The sequence below is a fragment of the Salvelinus fontinalis genome, chromosome 20, assembly GCF_029448725.1.
Source record: "Salvelinus fontinalis isolate EN_2023a chromosome 20, ASM2944872v1, whole genome shotgun sequence".
NCBI lineage: Eukaryota > Metazoa > Chordata > Actinopteri > Salmoniformes > Salmonidae > Salvelinus > Salvelinus fontinalis.
This window is the reverse complement of record NC_074684.1, coordinates 15,576,203-15,600,447: the sequence shown is the minus strand read 5'-3', so window position 1 is coordinate 15,600,447 and position 24,245 is coordinate 15,576,203. Positions and strand designations below refer to the sequence as shown.

Sequence of the window (24,245 nt, the reverse complement as noted above, 5' to 3'; positions counted from 1 at the left end):
GTGTGTGTGCTTCCGTGCACAAACGACTGAAGAGTTAAAGTAAAATGTTCCTTAACACTTTATTCTACAGGCCGTTGAGTTTATAGAAAAGTGGGGGAGTGGGATGAGTTAAAAATTAAGGGTCTGGAGTGGTGCTGCCATAGAAATAGAATTGGGTGCTGTGTTATTTGAAGTGTTGGCATGCAGATGAGTAAGGAAGTCAGTCACATAAACCTGTTGTTTCTGTGTCTCTGATTGGTTCTCTCTTCTCTGACCCTCAGGCTCCCAGTAGCATCCTGGAGTCTCTGGAGACACACATGAACAGCTTGGAGGGGAAGAAGGGGTAAGAGGACCCTCTCTAACCACACCATTTCAAAAAGAGCTAAAATGCGGAAATGGCTCTCTTGGTGTCTGTACACAGAGAAAATCTGAATTGAGAAATGAGAGGGTGAGAAACTAGATAGACTCGTACAGTAACTTGGGCTCTATTCACCTTATTTAGCCCTGCCCACTTGACCCAGTTCCTGATCGAATGCAGCCTGGTCTCATAGACTAGATGTAACATAGTACATGTAAATACGGGACAGTATGATTTATTACGTTTGGGATGTTTATATAAGACAAATGGTTACTTAAGGAAAAAACGAAAGTAGGGTGGTTGGTCAGGGTGGATGGGTGAGGGTATAATGCGAATGTTTAGCAGACCAAAGTCTACAAGTTTGAATCTCATGATGGACAACGTTAGCATTTTAGCTAATTAGCAACCTTTCAACTACGTACAACTTTTAACTTCTTATGGCTGCAGTGGGCGTATTGAAAAACTGGAAAATATGTGCCCATTTTCAAACGGCCTCTTAATCAATTTTTGCTCTTACAATATGCATATTATTACTACTATTGGATAGAAAACAGTCTCTAGTTTCTAAAAACGTTTGAATTATTTCTCTAAGTGGAACAGAACTATTTTTACAGCCCATTTCCTATCCGGATTTGAGATTTCCAAAATCGATGTCTCTCTTCAAGACCTTGTCTATAAAAGGGCATGTCACTTGGGACCATAGAAACACGTCATACGCCTTACACTGGGTGTCATGCGGAAGTGAGAGCAGAAAGGACTTGAATATCTGTCACGATCGTCTATAGGAGAGAGTGAGGACCAAGGCGCAGCGCGTGAAAAGAACATCTTCTTTTATTAAGAAGAGAACAAACACAAAAACGAAACCACTTTAACAAAATAACAAACAGACGAACGTGAAGCTAAGAATGAACTAGTGCATACATGCAACATAGAACATCGACATAGACAATTCCCCACAAACAGCTAAAGCCTATGGTTACCTTAAATATGGCTCCCAATCAGAGACAACAATAACCAGCTGTCTCTAATTGAGACCCAATTCAGGCAACCATAGACTTTCCTAAAAACCTACACTCAACCATAGACACAGCTAGACAACTATACTAAACATAAACCCAACTCCTCTAAATAAACCCCCTAAACCTTACAACCACCCTAGACACTACAAAACCCACATAAATTACCCATGTCACACCCTGACCTAACTAAAATAATAAAGAAAACAAAGAATACTAAGGCCAGGGCGTGACATAACCTCCCCCTTAAGGTGCGAACTCCGGGCGCACCAGCACATAGTCTAGGGGAGGGTCTGGGTGGGCGTCCTTCCATGGCGGCGGCTCCGGTACTGGTCGTGGTCCCCACCCCACCATAGTCACTACCCGCTTACGTAGCCTCCTCCAAATGGCCACCCTCCACCTCAACCCCACTGGCTTAAGGGGCAGCACCGGACTAAGGGGCAGCACCGGACTAAGGGGCAGCACCGGACTAAGGGGCAGCACCGGACTAAGGCGCAGCACCGGACTAAGGGGCAGCACCGGACTAAGGGGCAGCACCGGACTAAGGGGCAGCACCGCACTAAGGGGCAGCACCGCACTAAGGGGCAGCACCAGGGTAAGGGGCAGCACCAGGATAAGGGGCAGCACCAGGATAAGGGGCAGCTCCGGACTGAGGGACGGCAGCACCAGGATAAGGGGCAGCACCAGGATAAGGGGCAGCTCCGGACTGAGGGACGGCAGCTCCGGACTGAGGGACGGATCCTGGCTGGATGACTGCTCTGGCGGATCTTGGCTGGACGGCTCTGGCGGATCCTGGCTGGGCGGCTCATGGCTGGCTGACGGATCTGGCTGCTCATGGCTGGCTGACGGATCTGGACGCTCACGGCTGGCTGACGGCTCTGGACGCTCATGGCTTGCTGACGGCTCTGGACGCTCATGGCTGGCTGACGGCTCTGGACGCTCATGGCTGGCTGACGGCTCTGGACGCTCATGGCTGGTTGGCGGCTCTGGCAGATCCTGGCTGGTTGGCGGCTCTGGCAGATCCTGGCTGGTTGGCGGCTCTGGCAGATCCTGGCTGACGAATGGCTCTAGCGGCTCGGGACAGACGAGCGGCTCTAATGGCTCCGGACAGACGGATGGCTCAGACGGCGCTGGGGAGACGGATGGCTCAGACGGCGCTGGGGAGACGGATGGCTCAGACGGCGCTGGGGAGACGGATGGCTCAGACGGCGCTGGGGAGACGGATGGCTCAGACGGCGCTGGGGCGACGGATGGCTCAGATGGCGCTGGGCAGACGGATGGCTCTGGCCGGAATAGGCGCACTGTAGGCCTGGTGCGTGGTGCCGGAACTGGAGGCACCGGGCTAAGGACACGCACCTTCAGGCTAGTGCGGGGAGAAGGAACAGGGCATACTGGACCCTGGGGACGCACATTAGGCCTAGTGCGTGGTGCCGGAACTGGTGGTACCGGGCTGGGGACACGCATCTCAGGGCTAATGCGGGGAGCAGCAACAGGATGCACAGGACTCTGGAGACGCACAGGAGGCTTGGTGCGTGGTGCCGGAATTGGTGGTACCGGGCTGGAGACACGCACCATAGGACGAGTGCGTGGAGGAGAAACAGGGCTCTGGAGACACACTGGAAGCCTGGTGCGTGGTGTAGGCACTGGTGGAACTGGACTGGGGCGGGAAGGTGGCGCCGGAAATACCGGACCGTGCAGGCGTATTGGCTCCCTTGAGCATTGAGCCTGCCCAACCTTACCTGGTTGAATGCTCCCCGTCGCCCGACCAGTGCGGGGAGGTGGAATAACCCGCACCGGGCTATGTAGGCGAACCGGGGACACCATGCGTAAGGCTGGTGCCATGTAAACCGGCCCGAGGAGATGCACTGGTGGCCAGATATGTAGGGCCGGCTTCATGACATCTGGCTCAATACTCAATCTAGCCCTGCCAGTGCTGGGAGGTGGAATAACCCGCACCGGGCTATGCACACGTACAGGAGACACCGTGTGCTCTACTGCGTAACACAGTGTCTGCCCGTACTCTCGCTCTCCACGGTAAGTACAGGGAGTAGGCGCAGGTTTCCTACCTGACTTCGCCACTCTCCCTTTAAGCCCCCCCCCAATACATTTTTGGGGTTTTCTCACAGGCTTCCTACCGCTTCGTCGGGCTGCCTCCATACGCCGGTATCCCTCCTCGCACTGCGCCAGAGAATCCCAGGCGGGCTCCGGCACTCTCCCTGGGTTGATCGCCCACCTGTCGATCTCCTCCCACGTAGTGTAGCCCAGATCCTTTTCCTGCCTCCGAGCTAGCTCCTCATATCGCCACCTCTCTGCTTTCGCTGCCTCCAGCTCAGCTTTGGGGCGGTTATATTCTCCTGGTTCTTCCCGGTCCAGAATTTCCTCCCATGTCCATGAATCCTTGCGCTGCTCCTGTTGCCGCTTTTCGCGCTGCTTGATCCCGCATTGGTGGGGAATTCTGTCACGATCGTCTATAGGAGAGAGTGAGGACCAAGGCGCAGCGCGTGAAAAGAACATCTTCTTTTATTAAGAAGAGAACAAACACAAAAACGAAACCACTTTAAAAAAATAACAAACAGACGAACGTGAAGCTAAGAATGAACTAGTGCATACATGCAACATAGAACATCGACATAGACAATTCCCCACAAACAGCTAAAGCCTATGGTTACCTTAAATATGGCTCCCAATCAGAGACAACAATAACCAGCTGTCTCTAATTGAGACCCAATTCAGGCAACCATAGACTTTCCTAAACACCTACACTCAACCATAGACACAGCTAGACAACTATACTAAACATAAACCCAACTCCTCTAAATAACCCCCCTAAACCTTACAACCACCCTAGACACTACAAAACCCACATAAATTACCCATGTCACACCCTGACCTAACTAAAATAATAAAGAAAACAAAGAATACTAAGGCCAGGGCGTGACAATATCTCATTCAGGGCTTGAACACAGCCTCTTGGAGTGAGAGGACCGTCATAATTTTTTTTCTCCCAGGCGCGAAGTTGGACTTTGTATTGCCTCCTGGAAAACTATACGTGAATATTATACGTGAATATAGTCTCCGGCTCTTGACTTGATACATGTCACAATATCATCCTAAAGTATGTTTTTTCAATATAGTTTAATTATATTATTAAAATTTATTCGGGACTTTAGACGTGATGCTTTGGAAGAATTGTTTGAAGAGGAGAGGTTAGCGCCGCACGGCCAGTGTGCTTGCTAATTCAAGAGGGAAATAGTTCGTTCTGGATCCCAAACAAAGACTGTACTGGACAATGGACCCCTTTACAACATTCTGATGGAAGATCAACAAAGATAAGGCCCCAATTTGGGATGCTTTTTCATATATCTGTCGAACTGTGCTATGCTACCGTTTGACTAGAATCAATGCTGCCGTGTGCTAGCTAATGTAGTAAGCTAATATAACGATATATTGTGTTTTCGCTGTAAAACACTTCAAAAATCGGAAATATTGGCTCTATTCACACGATCTTTGTCTTTCATTAGCTATCCACCATATATTTTTCTGAAATGTTTTATGATGTGTAATTAGTAGTTGACGTTGGTGTCTGTATTTTCTCTGGCTACTCCCGTGTGATTTCAGACTGTAGCTATGATGGGAGCAGTAATGTAAAACTGATTTATAGCTAAAATATGCACATTTTTTGAACAAAACATAGATTTATTGTGTAACATGTTATAGGACTGTCATCTGAGATAGTTTTTTCTAGGTTATTTAGGTTGGTTCTAGGTTAGTTAGGTTGGCTTGTGCATGCTACTTGCATCCTACTTGTGCTGTGAAAAATGTCTGTCCTCTTTTTTATTTGGTGATGAGCTAACATAAATATATGTGGTGTTTTCTCTGTAAAACATTTAAAAAATCGGACATGTTGGCTGGATTGACAAGATGTTTATCTTTCAAATGCTGTATTGGACTTGTTAATGTGTGAAAGTTAAATATTTAAAAAAAATAGATTTTGAATTTCGCGCCCTGCACCTGAGCTGGATGTTGTCATAAGTGTACCGGTGTCGGGCTGCAGCCATAACAGCTGCTTTGCAACTACTTAGCATGTTAACTAACCATTCCCCAACCCTAACCTTAACCCTTTTAGCTTAACCTTTTAGCTAACCCTTTCCCTAACCTTAACCCTTTAACCTAACTCCTAAACTTAACCTTAACCCTTAGTCTAGCTAATGTTAGCCACCTAGCTAGAATTCGTAACATATCATACGTTTTGCAAATTCAGAACATATAAAACGAATTGTAATTGGTAACATATCTTACAAAATGAGTGATGGACATCCACAAATGAATACATACAATATGAAACTTAACTTATCATACTAAATGGAGTGTCTCGGATTTACTTACGAAATGCACTGAGACCAGGCTGGTTTTCCTCCTTCCAGCCCATTCATAAATAAGCAAAACTATCGTTAAATATGAATTACATTTGTTAAAACTATGAAATAACGAGCACATAATTTTAAATATATGATACTTATATGCTGAGGAATATTATTGAAAAAAATGATGCTTGTTTTCACGTAGTAAGAACACTTCATAATATTAGACTGTGTATATAATGCTCATTATCCATACAGGCTATCCCTTTTCAATCAAAGATCAATTATTGAACTGACAGTGTAGTTAGCCACAGAATATCAATGACAAAATACAGAAACTGTGCCAAAAGGTTTTATGTAGACAACATTAGGATATTTGCCATCTGAGAATGCTAATTTGGTCATTTCAGCGTCCAAGTGCTATTACTAGTCTACGTGATAACAAGCATTTACATTTTTCAATCATTTCAGTCAACATAGAATTAACATATCTTTCAAATGTGCACCTTATTTATGTGTTTTGAGAAATGTAATTCCTATTTAATGATTGTTCGCTTGTTAGTGAATGGGTGGATAACAATCACCACAAATTGGATGAGTCCTTGTTGCCAGGCTGAATCCTGTCCCAACACCACAGTTCCCAAGACCGTTTTGTGTTAACTTTTCCTTTAATCCTTCTTCTCTCTTTGTTCCTTTCTGTTCATCATTGGGGATCAAAGTGAAGGGTGAGCAGGAACCATTTCTTTGGGGTTTGACAGATGAGTTTATTGTAAAGTCATGAAAATAAGTTTAAAAGATCATTTAAATGTAGATGACTTCAGCTCTGAAAGGTGATATCTAGCACTGATGAAATTTAAATATGAACTATTCCGTCTCTCTTTTAGGTCTCCAACAAAGGTGAGTTGAAGATTACAAATGATTTTCCCTGCCTTTCTATTTCTGGTTATATGTCGACAAATAGATAGTAATAAGGCTCTCCCTCTCTATTCCAGGGGTCCCCCACCAATAACGTGTCCCCGACCTCCACCCCCGCCAAATCTGCAGCCGCCGTGCCCACCCTAGTGCCGCCACCCGAGGAAGCCACTGAGTGAGTGACTACTTCCTCTGCCTACCACAGTTTACCTCGTCACCTCAGGGATTTCCTCAGTTCTGGCATTCAACCATTCTATCTGTTCCATTTATTTGGTAAAACTGAATAATAGTCCATTCTTCCTTCCCCTTCCATTCTCTGTCTATCCTTCTATCTCTCTCTAGTTCTCTGTTTGATCTGGACCCTCTGTCCTCCTCTGGTCCGTCAGCAGGAGCCTCAGCAGCCCCTATGTCCTGGGGAGGTAATGTCCCACATCAAAACTTGATAGTTTAATTCTTAATTAAAACTTACTGGTAGTTCCATTATCTAATTAACATGAATATAATTGAATTTTCCTCCATCACCTTCTCCCATGCTGTTCTGGGGATGCTGCCACAGACCTCCTTGGATCAGGTGAGTGTTATCCCACAGTGCCCCTGGCTTTAACCTCTCTAGTGTATTAACATTAACAGAGCGTGTCATCTCTAGATCTCCCAATGTGTTTCATAGTGTTGCTCTAGTCTCAATAGTCTATTTCTCTCTCTTTGTTTCTCTCTGCTCTCTATCCCTCCCCCACATCCCCTGGTTTGGTTCATTCGGGGGCTTTAATTCTGGGGTTGATTTTGTTTTTCGGTTGTTTCTTTGAAATTGGGTTGATTTGATACCTTCATTTGCTTCTAACGGGGCCTTTCTGGTTGCTTTGGTTCCTATGGGGTATTTTGGGGGATGATTTCTGGGGGTTGTTTTGGTACCTTGTTTTGGGTTTGGTTGGTACACCACGTGGGTAACTGCAGAAATGGGCGAGTCCATGCTTCCTGACCCCACCCTCGCTGTAGACACCGCTCCCTCTCCCGCGGGGGTAACGCCCACCCCTGTAGCCGCAGAGCCAGGAGTCACTCTGGCTCCTCCCCCTAGTGCGGCCGCCACCACCTCCCCCGGTGCGACGAATATGGATCTGCTGGGAGGTCAGTGGGCTTCTGGAGGATTCCCAACCACAGAATCTCTGCTGGACAGCTTAACCCGAACCAACCCTCCACATGCACACACAGGAGATACAGTGTAGTGTTCTCTACATGCATGCACACACAGGAGATACAGTGTAGTGTTCTCTACATGCATGCACACACAGGAGATACAGTGTAGTGTTCTCTACATGCATGTACACACAGGATATACAGTGTAGTGTTCTCTACATGCATGTACACACAGGAGATACAGTGTAGTGTTCTCTACATGCATGCACACACAGGATATACAGTGTAGTGTTCTCTACATGCATGTACACACACGAATGCATATGTTTAGTCTCTGCATGTACATACACACAGTGACCCAGAAACCCCAAAACAAACACATCCATTTGGGAAGAACATGGCAAGCAACACACATACTGGTATGCATTTTGTACATCTTATGCATTTGCATTTTGTACATGCTCATTGACACAGATCTACACACAGAGACAAGCATGCTCACACTTGTAGACCCACTCAGACATGCAACCCATACATTTTCACATGCTTCGTTTTGTTTGATAGTCCGACAGCTTTTCCTTAACTTCAGAGAAAAGCCAATCTATCAAACAGAGTCATGTTCTTTATTGCCGCCTAAAAGACACATTGCTTTGCTTCTGGTTTCATTCTGTGACCTGCTTGTCCAGTTATGTAGTGCAACAGACCTAGTTACCGCTTTCTAGTTTAGTTGTAGCTAAAGCCCGCCTTCCATAGGCCTTGCTGTGCCTCCTGTCTGTATTCTCATTTATCCTTCACCGGTCAATCATTCATGCCACAAAGTAAATGTTTTGTAACTAATCTAAACTGAATTTATTACAGTAATCAAAAGATGGCTCAGTTAAATAGTATCTCTCTGCAATAAAATAAGTATATTACATATCTTATGCCTGACATTACATTACAAGTATTTAATATAGGTACAGTATATTAAGTAAATGAAATACCTAACAAAGTAAAAGTAGTATTTCTAAACTCTGCTGAGGCACAGACCATCTTTTAGTTTGCTTCTTCCTGTTCTGACTTACTCTCTTTCTTGTCTGTCTTGTTTCTTTTCTCTGTTCTCTCCGTATCTCTCGGTGTACCTCGCTCTCTGTCGTCTGTGTGTGTGTTGGGTATCAGATGCGTTTTCCACCCCTGCTCCCGCCTCTGATGCCGCGGCCGAGGGCGGGGCCCCGGCCTCCACGCCAACCCCAGCTGCCGACGCCGCAGCCGGTGGGTTACAGGACGTGTGTCTGCCTGTTTGGCTGTATTCGAGTGCTCGGTGCATCCATGCCTATGTGTTTGTGTGTATGGAGAGTGTGTTCCAACAGTTGATCCCTTTGCTGTGAGTGGGTGTAGCTAGTTTCCCTAGAAAGGTGCTGCTGTTGGTTGTTTCTAGGCATGGCTGTTGCTGTTACTATGGAGATTGTTGCTGAGGTTGATTTTAGGACAGTGGTTGACCACCATGATAGATATCACCTGGGGTTTCCTTTCACTCTGTAAATCCCAAAATGCATCTGCAAGCTCTGTGGTTACACTCTGTAAATCCGGTCTAGTATGGGTATTTCAGAGAGTATAATGAGAGAGTGTGAATACTACTAATACTGCTTTCTCCAATATGTTTCCCTCTTTTCACAAATCGTGTTCTTTTCTTATCATTTTTCATCAGACATGCTTATTTTCCAGATTCTCTTGATCATTCGATACTTCATAGTGTTTTACATGTACTGTATGTTTATGAAGAATATGGAGCGGTGAATTCCCTAACTCAGCTCGTATCTTCAGAATTTCAGCCGAATGCACCTATTCCTCCTCCCTATTTCACAGAATATAGCTCTTGCCATACCTCTAGGATTATTTCACACTGTGTTATGGTGGTTGTGTAATATCTCCATCCCCCTTGTCATCCCCTCCCTGGTTCTTTCCTCCCAAAGACCCCTTTGCCCCCACTGGTAGCAGCTCAAATGCAGTAGGCCCAGGGCTGGACCTGTTTGCCATGATGCCAATGGAGAACAACTGCTTTAACTCAGTGGCGCCCCCTCCTGCCCCCTCATCCACCACCGCAGCACCCATCCCCCCCGCCACCCCATCGATAGACCTCTTCAGTGGTAAATGTTTACACGTGTGTGGTACTTTTTTAACCTTTTCTTTTCTTCTCTTTTGTCCTTGTCCTCTACTCTGCATCTGTGTCCTGTCCTGTCCTCTCCTGCATTTTACCCGTCAACTGCATTGTTCCTTGATGTTCCTTTCTCTTTGTGAGGCTAACTTGCACATATCACGCTTCCTCTGCTTCCTTTCAGCTTGGATGCATTCTCCCCAGCTGCCTCTCTGCTCCTGCATTGGCTTTCAATCACAATTGTTGATCTAATGAGTCATTGTTTGTAGTCTGCTGTTCTCATTTAAATTGTGTGTGTGTGTGTTGTGTACTTGTCCTGCAGCTATGTTTGATTCAATGCCAGATCCAAGCTTCACCAAAGCAGACCCTGCCCCCAGTGTTGACATGTTTGGAGCAGGTACCCAAACTCACGCCATCTGCCTTCTTTCTCAGCATGTGTTTGGAGTGCTGTTTTTTATATGTACATTTGTGCATTATTGTAATTCAAGGATACTTATTGTATTTTGTTGTTTGTGTGAGTTTGTTTAGTTGGTATAGGTTTGTTTGTGTGATGTACATGTGAATTATACTGTGACATTTGCACATAATTCACACACTGTGTGTTCTACCCCTCCCCTTATAGCAGATGCATTCTCCTCCCCTGCCCCCTTCCTCTCCTCAGACCCCCCAACGGACAAGGGGGCGATCATGGACATGTTTGGGGGTGGGTAAATGTACACCCTACCCCCACCTCTCACTATCCCCCTTGCTGCTGGTCGACGGTCTTCAAATGAGGGGCCTTTTGTAAAAATCTTTCTAAGCAGGAAAGCCCTAACTTTAACTGATTATTTGATTGATTATTTTCATGTCATTCACCTTCATCAGCATTTCTCGTTCCGTTTCTCTGTATGTTTTTGGTGACCCATAAAGTTGTTACTGTAGTTAAGGCGTTAGCTGTGGTATTCAGGATGGACTGACTTTTATACGTCCTCTAAAGAATTTTGAGTATGTATCGCTTAGTAGATGTAGACTTGTCACAGCATATTGGGATCAAAGGAGTTTCTATTGGTGTGTTTGAGACTATTGGTGTGTACGTGTGTTTACATGTGTATGTCTACTGTCCTATCTGACAATGATAACGCTGTTCTATCTGTTTGGCGTTCCTAGTGTGGAGCCGATGGCTGACTTCTTAACTCTTCTCTGCCCTCATGCTGCACTGTTAATGGCTTGGTCCACCTTGGCCTGGTATGGTTTGGTTTGACCCATTAGACTCCACCGGTGGAGAAACCCAACCTGCTGCACCTGCAGCTGCCTCTGGTGCTGAGCTGATGGCAGGTAATGTACCTACCGATGCACGACACACCCACGAGGCATGACACAAACAACAGGCATGAACATTCACATTGTATGCAAGACATATAACAGTAAATACACCACATATAGGGTTACAAAGGTAGGGTGCATTACTGGAAACTTTCTAAATTTACCAGTAAACGACCAAAATCTTTGGTTACTTTGAAGGTTTATTTGGATTTCTATCAGATGACATCTAGTGGCCTTTTTGGGTACTTCAGATATATAATATCATATAATATCATGTAATATAATCTTATTCATATGTATATTAGATATAGATTAGGTTATTCGATTATTAATAATTGTGAATAATAATGATAATAAATATAGTCATTCTATATCTTTATTTATATATATATATATAATGTATATATATATATATATTACAACACACACACACATGGAATCATGTAGTAACCAAAAATAGTGTTAAACAAAACAAAATATATTTTCGATTCTTCAAATTAGCCACCCTTTGATGACAGCTTTGCACACTCTTAGGATTCTCTCAACCAGCTTCATGAGGTAGTCACCTGGAATGCATTTCAATTGACAGGTGTGCCTTGTTAAAAGTTAATTTGTGGAAGTTCTTTCCTTCTTAATGCATTTGAGCCAATCAGTTATGTTGTGACAAGGTAGGGATGGTATACAGAAGATAGCCCTATTTGGTAAAAGATCAAGTCCATATTATGGCATGAACAGCTGAAATAAGCAAAGAGTAACAACAGTCCATCATTACTTTAAGACATGAAGGTCAGTCAATACAGAAAATGTCAAGAACTTTGAAAGTTTCTTCAAGTGCAGTCACAAAAACCATTAAGCGCTATGATGAAACCGGATCTCATGAGGACCGTCACAGGAAAGGAAGACCCAGAGTTACCTCAGCTGCGGAGAATAAGTTCATTAGAGTTACCAGCCTCAGAAATTGCAGCCCAAATAAATGTTTCAGAGTTCAAGTAACAGACACATCTCAACATCGACTGTTCAGAGGAAACTGCGTGAATCAGGCCTTCATGGTCGAGTTGCTGCAAGGAAACCAATAAAAAGAAAAGACTTGCTTGGGTCACGAGCAACATACACGGTGGAAATCTGTCCTTTGGTCTGATGAGTCCAAATTTGAGATTTTTGGTTCAAACCGCCGTGTCTTTGTGAGACGCAGAGTAGGTGAAAGGATGATCTCCACATGTGTGGTTCCCACCGTGAAGCATAGAGGAGGTGGTGTGGGGGTGCTGGTGACACTGTCAGTGATTTATTTAGAATTTAAGGCACACTTAACCAGCATGGCTACCACAGCATTCTGCAGCGATACGCCATCCCATCTGGTCTGCGCGTAGTGGGACTATCATTTGTTTTTCAACGGAACAATAACCCAAAACACAACTCCAGGCTGCGTTGTTTGTACAGATGAACGTGGTACCTTCAGGCGTTTGGAAATTGCTCCCAAGGATGAACCAGACTCGTGGAGGTCTGCAACTTTTTTTCTGAGGTCTTGGCTGATTTCTTTTGATTCCCCATGATGTCAAGCAAAAGAGGCACTGAGTTTGAAGGTAGGCCTTGAAATACATCCACAGGTACACCTCCAATTGACTCAAATTATGTCAATTAGCGTATCAGAAGCTTCTAAAGCCATGACATCATTCCTGGAATTTTCCAAGCTGTTTAATGCCAGTCAACTTAGTGTATGTAAACTTCTGACCCACTAGAATTGTGATACAGTGAATTATAAGTGAAATAATCTGTCTGTAAACAATTGTTGGAAAAATTACTTGTGTCATGCACGAAGTAGATGTCCTAACGACTTGCCAAAACTATAGTTTGTTAACCAGAAATTTGTGGAGTGGTTGAAAAACAAGTTTTAATGACTCCAACCTAAGTGTATGTAAACTTCCGACTTCAGCTGTACATATGAGATAAGTAATGCGAGATACGTAAACATTATTAAAGTGGCATTATTAAAGTGACTAGTGTTCCATTTATTAAAGTGGCCAATGATATCAAGTCTGTAGGTAGGCAGCCGCCTCTCTGTGCTAGTGATGGCTGTTAAACAATCTGATGGCCTTGAGATAGAAGCTGTTTTTCAATCTCTCTGTCCCATTTTTGATGCACCTGTACTGACCTCACCTTCTGGATGGAAGCGGGGTGAACAGGCAGTGGCTTCGGTGGTTAATGACCTTGATTATATTTTTTGCCCTCCTGTGACATTGGGTGTTGTAGGTGTCCTGGAGGGCAGGTAAGGGCTGTTTTGACCAAGATGGGTGAGTGATAGAGTGCTGCATCAGATGACCTGGCCTCCACAATCACCCAACCTCAACCCAATTGAGTTGGACCACAGAGTGAAGGAAAAGCAGCCAGGAAGTGCTCAGCATATGTGGGAACTCCTTCAAGACCGTTGAAAATGCATTCCTCATGAAGCTGGTTGAGAGAATTCCAAGAGTGTGCGAAGCAGTCATCAAGAGTGTGCAAAGATGTCATCAAGGCAAAGTGTGGCTACTTTGAAGAATTTCAAGTATAAAATATATTTTGATTTGTTTAACACTTTTTTTGGTTACTACCTGATTCCATGTGTTATTTCATAGTTTTGATGTCTTCACTATTATTCTACAATGTATAACATAGTAAAAATAAAGAAAAACTCTTGAATGAGTAGGTGTGTACAAACTTTTGACTGGTACTGTATATGAACATGTCTGTCTGAATGAATACATCCTGAGTGTATGTAACTTGTGAACATACCTTGGTTTTATGGCCATTCCACATGCACATGCTGTTGTGTATGGTCATTCTCATTCTAGATTCTTTCCATAGTTGTCTCTCTCTCTGTTGGTGTGTTCATTGGTTGACTTTTTCACATTTTACTGTGGCAACTTTCCCTGTACTTACCAGGTTTATGGTCAAGGCTGTCACTGCCCTGCATGTTATGTAAATGACGATTTGCAAGTACTACTGCTTAAGCCTTAACTCTCTCTCTCTCTCCTCCATCTCTCTTTCTCTCGCAACATTTGTCATCTCTCAACTCACTCCATTATTTTTCCCTCCACTACTGTCCTTCTGTCCCTTTCTTCTTACCCTTACATCCTCTCCTTCTCTTTCCCTCCCTCCCTCTGTTCTCTCTCTTTCCCGCTGCACTTTATCTCACTCACTCGCGCGCTCTCTCACACTCTGTCCTCTCTCACTTTCTATTTCTCTCTTTCTCTCTCGTCCCTCTATTGCTCCTCTCTCTCTCCATCTGGCTCTGGGGCTGGCTCATTGCTTGCTTCCTGCTCTCTGATTGGGTGAGTGTTCTGGCTCATTGATGTGCTGTTTCCCACAGTGCATTGCTGCATTGCAGTAAGAGAGCAACTGCTGCTGTTCTTTTCCCTCTGCTCTGACAGATGCCTAATAAATAGGGTGTGTGAGATGCTCACATCACAATGCCCATTTAGCTTGGTACTGCCTCCTCCCTCTAGAGTAGTGGCTGCATCCTTACTGTCACCAGGATACAAAGGATGATGCCCCATCTCAAACAAGCTAGCTAATAGGATAGTAATACTATTTAGTAGAGTTGAGTAGACAGCATATTTATGCTGTTGATTTATATTACATGGAGAGTATCACTTTAACTGTGTGTGAGTGTGTGTGTTGAGGCACAGTATAAGCCCTCAGTCATACTGAGTATCAGTATGAGGACTTGCCTCTTGTTAACATTCCAATGTTGTGCTCCTCTCTGATCACTGTTGTCATGGAGACCCTCTCGATGGGTTGTCATGGTAATCCCACTCGTAAGGAGGACCCCTCTGTTATGATCAGAGAGGATTATTGTGGCTGTTTCTCACCTCTCTCTCTCTCTCTCTCTCTCTCCCTCCCTCTCCCTCCTCCACTCCATTCCTATCTCTCCCCCCTCCTATGTGTCTCCTGTAGCGTTTGATGGTCTAGGGGATGTGTTGATGCCTGCTATGACGCCCCAGACTGGGGCCGCCTCATCTCCAGTTAAACATATGGGAGGGGACCTAGACGCCACCATGGCTAGCATGGCTAGCAGTAAGTCTCTGAACAGAGTCTCTGAGCAGACACAGGACAGGGATTCTCAATTTGGCCTGAATAATTTCAGCATCATGGTGCTGTCCATCTATGCATAGACATGTTCCTATAACCAATCTCACCTTATTGTAACGTTACTTACACTCAGTGGACCATTTATTAGGTACACCCATCTAGTACTGGGTCAGACCCCCCTTTGCCTCTAGAACAGCCTGAATTATTTGGGGCACCGTTGACACCAGGCAGGATGGGGCCATGGACTCGTGCTGCTTATGCCAAATCCTGACTCTGCCATCAGCATGGCACAACACGAAACCGGGATTCCTCGGACCAGGCAGTGGTCCACTCCTCAATTGTCCACTGTTGTACTGCGCCGTTATTTGCCTGTTTGTAACCCACCTGTTAGCTGGCACCGACAATCATAGCAAGCTCAAAGTCGCTTAGGTCACTTGTTTTGCCCAATCTAACGATCAATTGAAATGTAACTGAATGCTTCGATGCCTGTCTGCCTACTTTATATGGCAAGCCATGGCCACGTGACTCAACGTCTGTAGGAGCAAACCTTTTCCATGAACGGCTACTGAGTGTACATGGTAGTTACATAGCCAGATACAGTAGAGGAACATAATGTTACATAGCCAGATACAGTAAAGGTACATAATGTTACATAGCCAGATACAGTAGAGGTACATAATGTTACATAGCCAGATACAGTAGAGGTACATAATGTTACATAGCCAGATACAGTACAGGTACATAATGTTACATAGCCAGATACAGTAAAGGTACATAATGTTACATAGCCAGATACAGTAAAGGTACATAATGTTACAAAGCCAGATACAGTAGAGGTACATAATGTTACATAGCCAGATACAGTAGAGGTACATAATGTTACATAGCCAGATACAGTAGAGGTACATAATGTTACATAGCCAGATACAGTAGAGGTACATAATGTTACATAGCCAGATACAGTAGAGGTACATAATGTTACATAGCCAGATACAGTAGCGGTACATAATGTTACATAGCCAGATACAGTAGAGGTACATAATGTTACATAGCCAGATACAGTAGAGGTACATAATGTTACATAACCAGATACAATAAAGGTACATAATGTTACATAGCCAGATACAGTGTAATTACAGTAGAGGTACATAATGTTACATAGCCAGATACAGTAGAGGTGCATAATGTTACATAGCCAGATACAGTAGAGGTGCACAATGTTACATAACCAGATACAGTAAAGGTACATAATGTTACATAGCCAGATACAGTAGAGGTACATAATGTTACATAGCCAGATACAGTAGAGGTACATAATGTTACATAGCCAGATACAGTAGAGGTGCATAATGTTACATAGCCAGATACAGTAGAGGTGCATAATGTTACATAGCCAGATACAGTAAAGGTACATAATGTTACATAGCCAGATACAGTAGAGGTGCATAATGTTACATAGCCAGATACAGTAGAGGTGCATAATGTTACATAGCCAGATACAGTAAAGGTACATAATGTTACATAGCCAGATACAGTAGAGGTACATAATGTTACATAGCCAGATACAGTAGAGGTACATAATGTTACATAGCCAGATACAGTGTAATTACAGTAGAGGTACATAATATTACATAGCCAGATACAGTGTAATTACAGTAGAGGTGCAATAATGTTACATAGCCAGATACAGTAGAGGTACATAATGTTACATATCCAGATACAGTGTAATTACAGTAGAGGTACATAATGTTACATAGCCAGATACAGTGTAATTACAGTAGTGGTACATAATGTTACATAGCCAGATACAGTAGCGGTACATAATGTTACATAGCCAGATACAGTGTAATTACAGTAGAGGTATGAAATGTTACATAGCCAGATACAGTGTAATTACAGTAGAGGTACAATAATATTACATAGTACTTGCAACTGTTATAAGATATTAAATGTACATTATTCTGTCTGACTGGGAAATGTCTTATTTTCTCTCTTTCAGATCTGGGAATGGGGAGCCAAAAAACGTAAGTTTTTCCTGTTTTGAGTATGTGTTACTTTGTGTTTCGACATGTAATTTAATGTCATGGATTACAATCACATAGCATTTTCCAAGCGTTCAATGAGCTTTACATTTTAAGAGGTTGGGGGCCTCTGTCTTTTCTTCCTCTTTCTATTTGCTTACTGACTGACATCTCTTCCGCAGGGGGGAGAACACGATGGGAAGCGGAGGCTGGTCAACTCCTCAGGTAGCTCCTCCAAGTTGGGGCGCTCCCATGGTAAATCTGCTCTTTGTCATATAGCATGGAGTGCAGCCACATGGCAGTGACAGGCATGGCATGGAGCCAATCACACGCACCTCTCCTCTCTGACTCTCCAGGGTGGTCCAATCACATTTGTAATATGGACATTAAGAATTTGGTGTTTGGTTTAAAGGGGTGAACATTTTGTGGGAAAACTAAGGGGTTGGACTGGGAATACTGGAGAGCTCTGAGCGGGCTGAGGTTTGTCCCAAACCAAGGAGCTGCTTGTGAAACCACTTCCCTCCTTTTCTTCCCTTAAAGTTCTGACCTCAAACAAGCCACCTGACCCCAAAATGCCCCGTTCATCTGCATATTTCCTTATTTCAACCACCATTTTTTGAGCAATAGCTCCTCTTCCCAGTGTCCAAACGAAACACAATACAACACAATACAAATTTAGATCGCTTTATCTTCATATTATAATTGCTGCACTAACCATTAGCCCAAAAAGCTTTTGCTATAGGGTCTGTAGTTACTGTATTAACCCATGGCTTCAGCTGTTCATTTAGCCAAAGCCTCACCACTGACATGAATATCAGATAATCAGTTGCTGATTTAAACTGGCTGGCCTGATCATGTATTCTTATGATTGACCCTGCGGTCTTCAAATGCTTCTGCATGAGCAAATCACCTGAACCTGATTTTAGAGGTTAGGTTAGTGTTTTATGTGCTGTGCTTTGCTGTTCTCTCTCTGTGTGTGTGCGTGCGTGCGTCTTAAAAGTTTTCTTATGGTGTATTGTTCTATGTTTTCTATGTGTGCGTGTCAGTGATATGTCTGTGTGTTTGTTGTTGCAGTGTTGTCTTTACTGTGCCTGTGTTGTATGTAGTGTGGTAATGTCCCACCTCCTCTCCCCCACTCCACACCCCTAGAACGTTCCAATGGGATCCCCTTCTTTTATGGGGTCTTACCAAGGATTCAGCATGGTAAGACCACCCCGCCCTCAACCTAGGACCATTAGGAGCACCTAAGATGGCCAATGACCCCTTTAGGTGGCCCATGTACGCATCTCTAAAATGGCTGCCATAGTGTCTGACTGTTTCCTCTCTCTCAGGGCGGGGCGGCCGGTGCTGGAGCTCCCATGATGCCCATGGTTAGGCCAGGCTTTGGAGCCCCTGCAGCCCCAGGAGCACCGGTAAGACACACACAGAGTACACACAGACACACACACACACACAGACACACCTATTTCATGAAACACTGTTCCCTGTGACAGATGGGATCTCCAGGGATGGCCGGGAGCCCGAGGAGGCCTCCGCCCCCCAAGAATGCCCTGGATGACCTCAACATCAAGGACTTCATGTAAACCCCTCTAACCCATCCCTCTGAGGTAGGGTTCTCTCACAGTGGCACCAAACGACATGCACACAATGCAATGAAAAGAGCCATTTACATAATAACATTGTGGTAATCATCCCTCTCTCTGCCTCTGTCTCTTCTCTCCAGAGGTTGTTGTTATGTCTGGAGCTGTGGATGTGGATGTGTGCACCCCCCGTCTCCCTCCTGTCACGCCCCAGCCCCTTCAGCCAATCAACCATCAGCACTACGACCCCTGTCCTCGGACTTCCCCGTAACCTCTCTGTCTGCTGTTGTAGCAAAAACCGTGGCTGTGAGTCATAGATACAGAAAACTAAACTGTGTATGAGTGTGTGTGTACTTCAATGTTATCCTTTACCTAAACTAAGAAAAAAATGTACCATAAACAATGAGTGTATTTAGATTTGTTCTGGAACTGCCACGTGTCAGCTGACCTGGAATGGTGGATCTGTGTTGATTTTTTTGCGCGTTTCCCAGACGAGGATTGTGTTGTTAACCGTGGACTGTGTTCGGTGTGTGTAAACCTCACTGGCCAATCCCTGCCCTATCCTCTCCCTCACTATCCTTTCTAACATCATTCAACACTTAGTTGTACTCTTCTCCATTAATTGATCCACCCAGCCTCTTTGAGAACAGATACAGTTATATTGATGAATATTGAAATATGTACAACTGTCACCACAAATCTGGGTTTACGAGATGACAAATCATATGACAAAATGTTGTTTTTATTTTGTCTGTTTTTTTGATTGTGTGTTACATGTAACATTTGTGGACTATGTTCAAATTGACAAATGCATTTTAGAATATTTTTAAGTATAGATTATACATATATTTCTTTAATCTTTATTTTGAGAGAAAATGTATCATATTTTAGTTATGTCTATGAATTCTAAGGTTTTCAAAAATTCAAGCAGTTTTGAAAAATATCTCATCTGTATTTGGAGGCAGTACTGAATGCAAACTCAGCCCCCAGTGTTTACTGTGGCTCTCCCTGTTGGTGAGGAGTGTTACTGCATTTGACCATGTCAAGTGAAGTTGATCTAGGCTGCATCCAAATACTTTAAAAAAATCCAAATGTACTTGTCTCCTTTACTTAACGGCCAATTATCTGAATTGATAGGTGAAAGGCAATTGGTGAAACCAACCAGTGGTCATGAAATGAAGGAGACAAGGAAAGAAGGTTTGTAAATATTGTTGGGACACAGCCCATGTCAACCTAAGGCTGGTGGTGGCAAACTCATTCCACGGAGGACCGAGTGTCTGCAGATTTTCGCTCCTACTTTGTACTTGATTTATGAATTAAGGTCACTAATTAGTAAGGAACTCCCCACACATGTTTGTCTAAGGCTTAATTGAAAGGACAAACCAAAAAGACAGCAGACACTAGGCACTTCATGGAATGATTTTGACAACCCTGACCTAAGGTCATTGTGGAGCTGTGATCAGTAGAGTTGTATTGTCTCCCGTAGCAACACTCCAGAGGTGTTGGGAACTCGTTAGCTGTAAACCGCTCAGATATACAATGGATGTTCCATGTGTTGTTTTTCTTCCAAAGTGACTATCTTAATCTGTTGTGAAAAAAAGTATCGACAAAGAAAAAGAGGAATAAAACGTATAAAATAAAAAATGTGGATAACAATATTTGCTATATATTTGGTTGAAGGCAGTGTTTGGTTCTTGGATGGCATCACTCTTCTCTCCCCCACTTGCATGTGAGTCCCTTGAGATGCAATAAAATAGAAATACACTGATGGAAAGACTTCAGGCCTCATCACTTATGTCTCCACTGTTGTCATTCATACTTGAACATGTTCAGTCCATCACAAGTTTTTTGGTATTCAATGGTAGGTTTTAATATAAAGACATTTTAATTTTGTATTTTTTTTTACATCACTGTTGATCCAATTTTTTTCCAAGCAAAATGTATGTTTAGGACATATTCAACAAAATACACATTTACACTCAAAATATAGACCCTGGAAAAAAATATTCTGATAACTATTATAACCCTTATTTGCACCCAAAAAGAGCGTTGGCTAGATAACTGAATCATGTAGACATACTAAAAACAAAGCTTTACCCAAGACAAATCATCACCAACGGAACTCATCTTAGCACCCATATTATGTGCACGATGGGTATTTCTTGGGGGGGAAAAAACACAAAAAGCACATGAGACAAAGAAACCTGTTTTTAGCGCACCATAGAATTTTGAGACCTCAGTCTGGATAGGGATCTGTTTGATTGACCAGAGCAAGAAAATCCTCCCATATTCCAAAGTTCTATTCCATCTGATCTGTCTGTGCTGGCCATTGGTTAGTTTGTCCACCACCACCTCAGCGCTTTGAGGTCTCAGTGAAAGGCGATACATGGATGCATATCTTAGTGTTTTCTTACTCTGATCAGTCTGGCATATCCCTGGTGTCTCAGGCCTCCCGACACATGGTTGGATCCCCATGGATCCAGTGGCAGATCTGAGCGTATTTAGGCGGAGTGATCCTCACTGCCACATTATAGTCCCTCTGTTCACCCCCGTCTCCGTCCATCCAGCGGTGCCCTGAGAACACCCCGATAACCTTCCGCTGCCACTTCCCCTTATTGGACCCCAACACTTCCTGTCTGAGGCGGATGTATACACCAGCGCCTGACGCCTCCTGCTGGGCATCACAATGCTGATACAACAGGTCGTCTGACTCCTCCGTCACTGAACAGAAGCGATAGACCACCTTTTCCCCCTCTCTGTCCTTTTGTCCTCCCTCTGGCTCGTTGTCGAACCCTGAGAAGTGGATGCGACCCAAGGGGAGGGGCTTTGTAGCGGCCACTACACCCAGTGTCATGTGCTTCTGTTTAATTGGCTGTTTGAGCTCCAGGAGGGCGTAGTCGTAGTTGTGGGATATGGCGTTGGTTCTATCTCCTGTGTGTATCCAACCTTTGGGGATGTGGGTTTGTTTTACGCGTGTCCAGTGGAAGGAGGGCTGAGTTTTGGGTTCGGTGCTGCGTTGTACACGGCTACTTCTGCTACCTTTCCTTCTCTGCCTACCCCCTCCTTGTCCCCTCTCCTTCTCCATGTTCCCTCCTTCACCTCCCTCTGCTCCAGTCTCATCAACCCTGTTCTGTTTCTCCCTTTCTCCCTTCCTCCTTCTCTGCCTCCCTCCTCTCCGTCTCTGCTCCTGTCTCGGTTCTTCTCCGTCTATCCCATTCCCTTTCTCCCCTTCTCCTACCACTTCCTCTCCTCCTCCTCTCCTCCCCCCTCTCCTCCTCCCACCCCTCCTACCTCGTTTAGATTTGACCTGTAGGACCCCCACTTTCAGCCTGCGGACCCCCTGCAGGTAGTCCTTCCCATCGTGGACGCAGTGGGCCGCCGTCAGTATGTGTTTTTCAGACACTTGGACCCCGGAGCAGCCCGTGGACAGGCGGACCGCCGTGGAGAACGGGTAGCTGGTGATGAAGTGGCTGTCCGAGATGACAAAGCGTCCATCCTCGCCGTACACCTGACGTTTCCTGCGAGTGTGTGAGGGGGTGTGTAAGGGCGTGTGTGAGGTTGTGTCATTCAGGCCCTGCAGCGTGACGTTGCTGTGTGTGCGCGTGCCATTCTCGTACACCGTCTCGTATCCCAGCATGCTCTCCAGTGTGGCCCAGTCGGGAGGGGGGAGGGCGCTCTGACACTTTATCCCACACCCCCCCTCCTCATCCTCACCTGCCCCCTCGACCTTCCCACCAAATGTGGGGCTCTGCAGATGCACAGTGTGCCTGTCCAGAATTAACGGGACCCTCTGCATGGACCAGCCATACTCTTCATCAACACCATCACCGTGGCCCCGCCAGGCAAGAACACACAGGGGCAGGGCACAGAGCAGCAGCAGACACGGGGGAAAGGGAGTCATCGCACTGCTCCACCAGGGCCTAAAAGACAGAGAGAGGAAGGAAGATTGCGCAAAAAGAAACAGGTGACTGGTGTATAAGATGAGGCCAGCAGAGGGCGCTCAATCCCCTACAGTCCTCACCAACTGCTTGAGTGTTATTGAAGTATTCTCTCTGCAAAAGCGTTGTCACCGGCAGATAGCGCTGGTGGTGAAGTGCATTTCGTTGGTGGCACAGGGTGGGAAATTGTTACATTTGATTGGCTCCAACAATAGCCTAAATTCCTCTGATGATTCCATGTTTTACAACTATTCTCTACACAAGGAAAATATGATCATACCAAGCTTAAATTCAAATAAATGATTTGTTTGAATGCAGCACAAATTCAAAAGCTTGATAAAAGAATCATCAGGGGTATGAGAGAGACCAGGAATAGGATTTGTTTAATACGTCAACGAATTATGATTAGAGGAATTACTGGATATATCAGAGTTAGTCTAATGGTGATGGTGATAAAACTCTGAGACTTTCTCACATTGGTCATAGTAGCCTAATCACACAAAGCAAATTAAATGATGCAACTGTAAGAGTGGAAATTGGATGTGATAATCATTGATTAGTAATGCCTGATGTGTCTATACATTCCCGTCTGTCACGTGAATGTATTGAAATGGTAGTTGCTTCTAGAGTTAACAAAACAATCATACCTGCAAGCATTCGAAAATAAAAGTTGGAGAAGTCAGCAAAATTCCTCTTTTAAAAAAAGGGTATTTTATCCAGTCGGGTACCAGTCAGTGCGTGAAAGACCGCGTCCCATCATCGCCCGCGCGTCAAACAACCGGAACGCAATGAAAAGCAGTGAGCGAGATCTTCACTGCACTGACATTTGTCCATGATGAAGAAAACATTTGATGGAAAAAGGTGCCGCTCGTTCATGTTACAAGACGAGACCGGGGGAGGTACTCCCTGGTGATGAGGAAAGCGATGAGAAGGAGGACTGAAGTTATTGAGCCCGTGAACTGTGGAATTCCTGTTCAAAAGTAGGAAAATCATATAAAACGTGTTATTGGTTGTTTTCAGCTCCCATAAACGTATTTTCATTCCCCACCTCACACATCCAGTCGAGTTGCTTTGAATTAAGCTATATATCCTGCATTCCTGCCTTGTTGCTGACTGAATAAATTTAGGATACGTTATAATTAACCAGATCAGACATCAACCTGACCAGCAGCTTTGATTTGTTTTATGACAAAATAACTAATTGAATGGCAGCCACAGCTACAGACACTGAAAACACACAAAGATATGCCACACAAACACTGGTCACTGCTATACTATGTATTAAAAAGGAAAGCAGGAGGAAGGGGAGTGGGGAGGAAGAGGAAGAGAGTTCGTGCTTGGCCTACTGAATGTACAGGCACTCAACTCATTCATCAAACGAACTCTCTTCCTCTTCCTCCCCACTCCCCTTCCTCCTGCTTTCCTTTTTAATACATAGTATAGCAGTG

The 24,245-nt window shown here is 44.5% G+C and overlaps 2 protein-coding genes across 4 annotated transcripts in view; one reads left to right on the top strand and one right to left on the bottom strand.

Moving 5' to 3' along the window:
- The window catches only part of LOC129817370 (clathrin coat assembly protein AP180-like), a 39,045-nt gene extending 18,418 nt beyond the window's left edge, over nt 1–20,627 (top strand). For 2 of the 3 annotated variants that reach the window (XM_055872527.1, XM_055872526.1), the window contains exon 10: nt 261–370. In XM_055872527.1, the coding sequence (XP_055728502.1) occupies nt 261–326 (66 nt within the window). In that variant the 3' untranslated portion in view covers nt 327–370. Of the gene's footprint in view, nt 1–260; nt 371–6,433; nt 6,440–6,598; nt 6,612–6,706; nt 6,802–6,968; nt 7,046–7,182; nt 7,198–7,577; nt 7,749–8,915; nt 9,009–9,709; nt 9,884–10,213; nt 10,289–10,513; nt 10,595–11,139; nt 11,206–15,123; nt 15,244–17,257; nt 17,283–17,461; nt 17,535–18,428; nt 18,483–18,610; nt 18,692–18,772; nt 18,887–19,002 lie in introns of those variants that run through there. The other variant, XM_055872529.1, reaches the window with a different exon arrangement.
- A 71-nt stretch (nt 20,628–20,698) lies between these two features.
- On the bottom strand, nt 20,699–24,032 carry LOC129817369 (serine protease 23-like). The gene is made up of 2 exons (XM_055872525.1): nt 23,445–24,032; nt 20,699–22,779 (listed from the first exon to the last, which is right to left on the bottom strand). The coding sequence occupies exon 2, from the start codon at nt 22,758–22,760 to the stop codon at nt 21,303–21,305; it is 1,458 nt and encodes a 485-aa protein (XP_055728500.1). The 5' UTR covers nt 22,761–22,779; nt 23,445–24,032; the 3' UTR covers nt 20,699–21,302.
- Nucleotides 24,033–24,245: the final 213 nt, after the last annotated feature.

Bases quoted from the DNA above. Each gene is read 5' to 3' on its own strand.
- LOC129817369 (XM_055872525.1), bottom strand. From the start codon at position 22,760: ATGACTCCCTTTCCCCCGTGTCTGCTGCTGCTCTGTGCCCTGCCCCTG.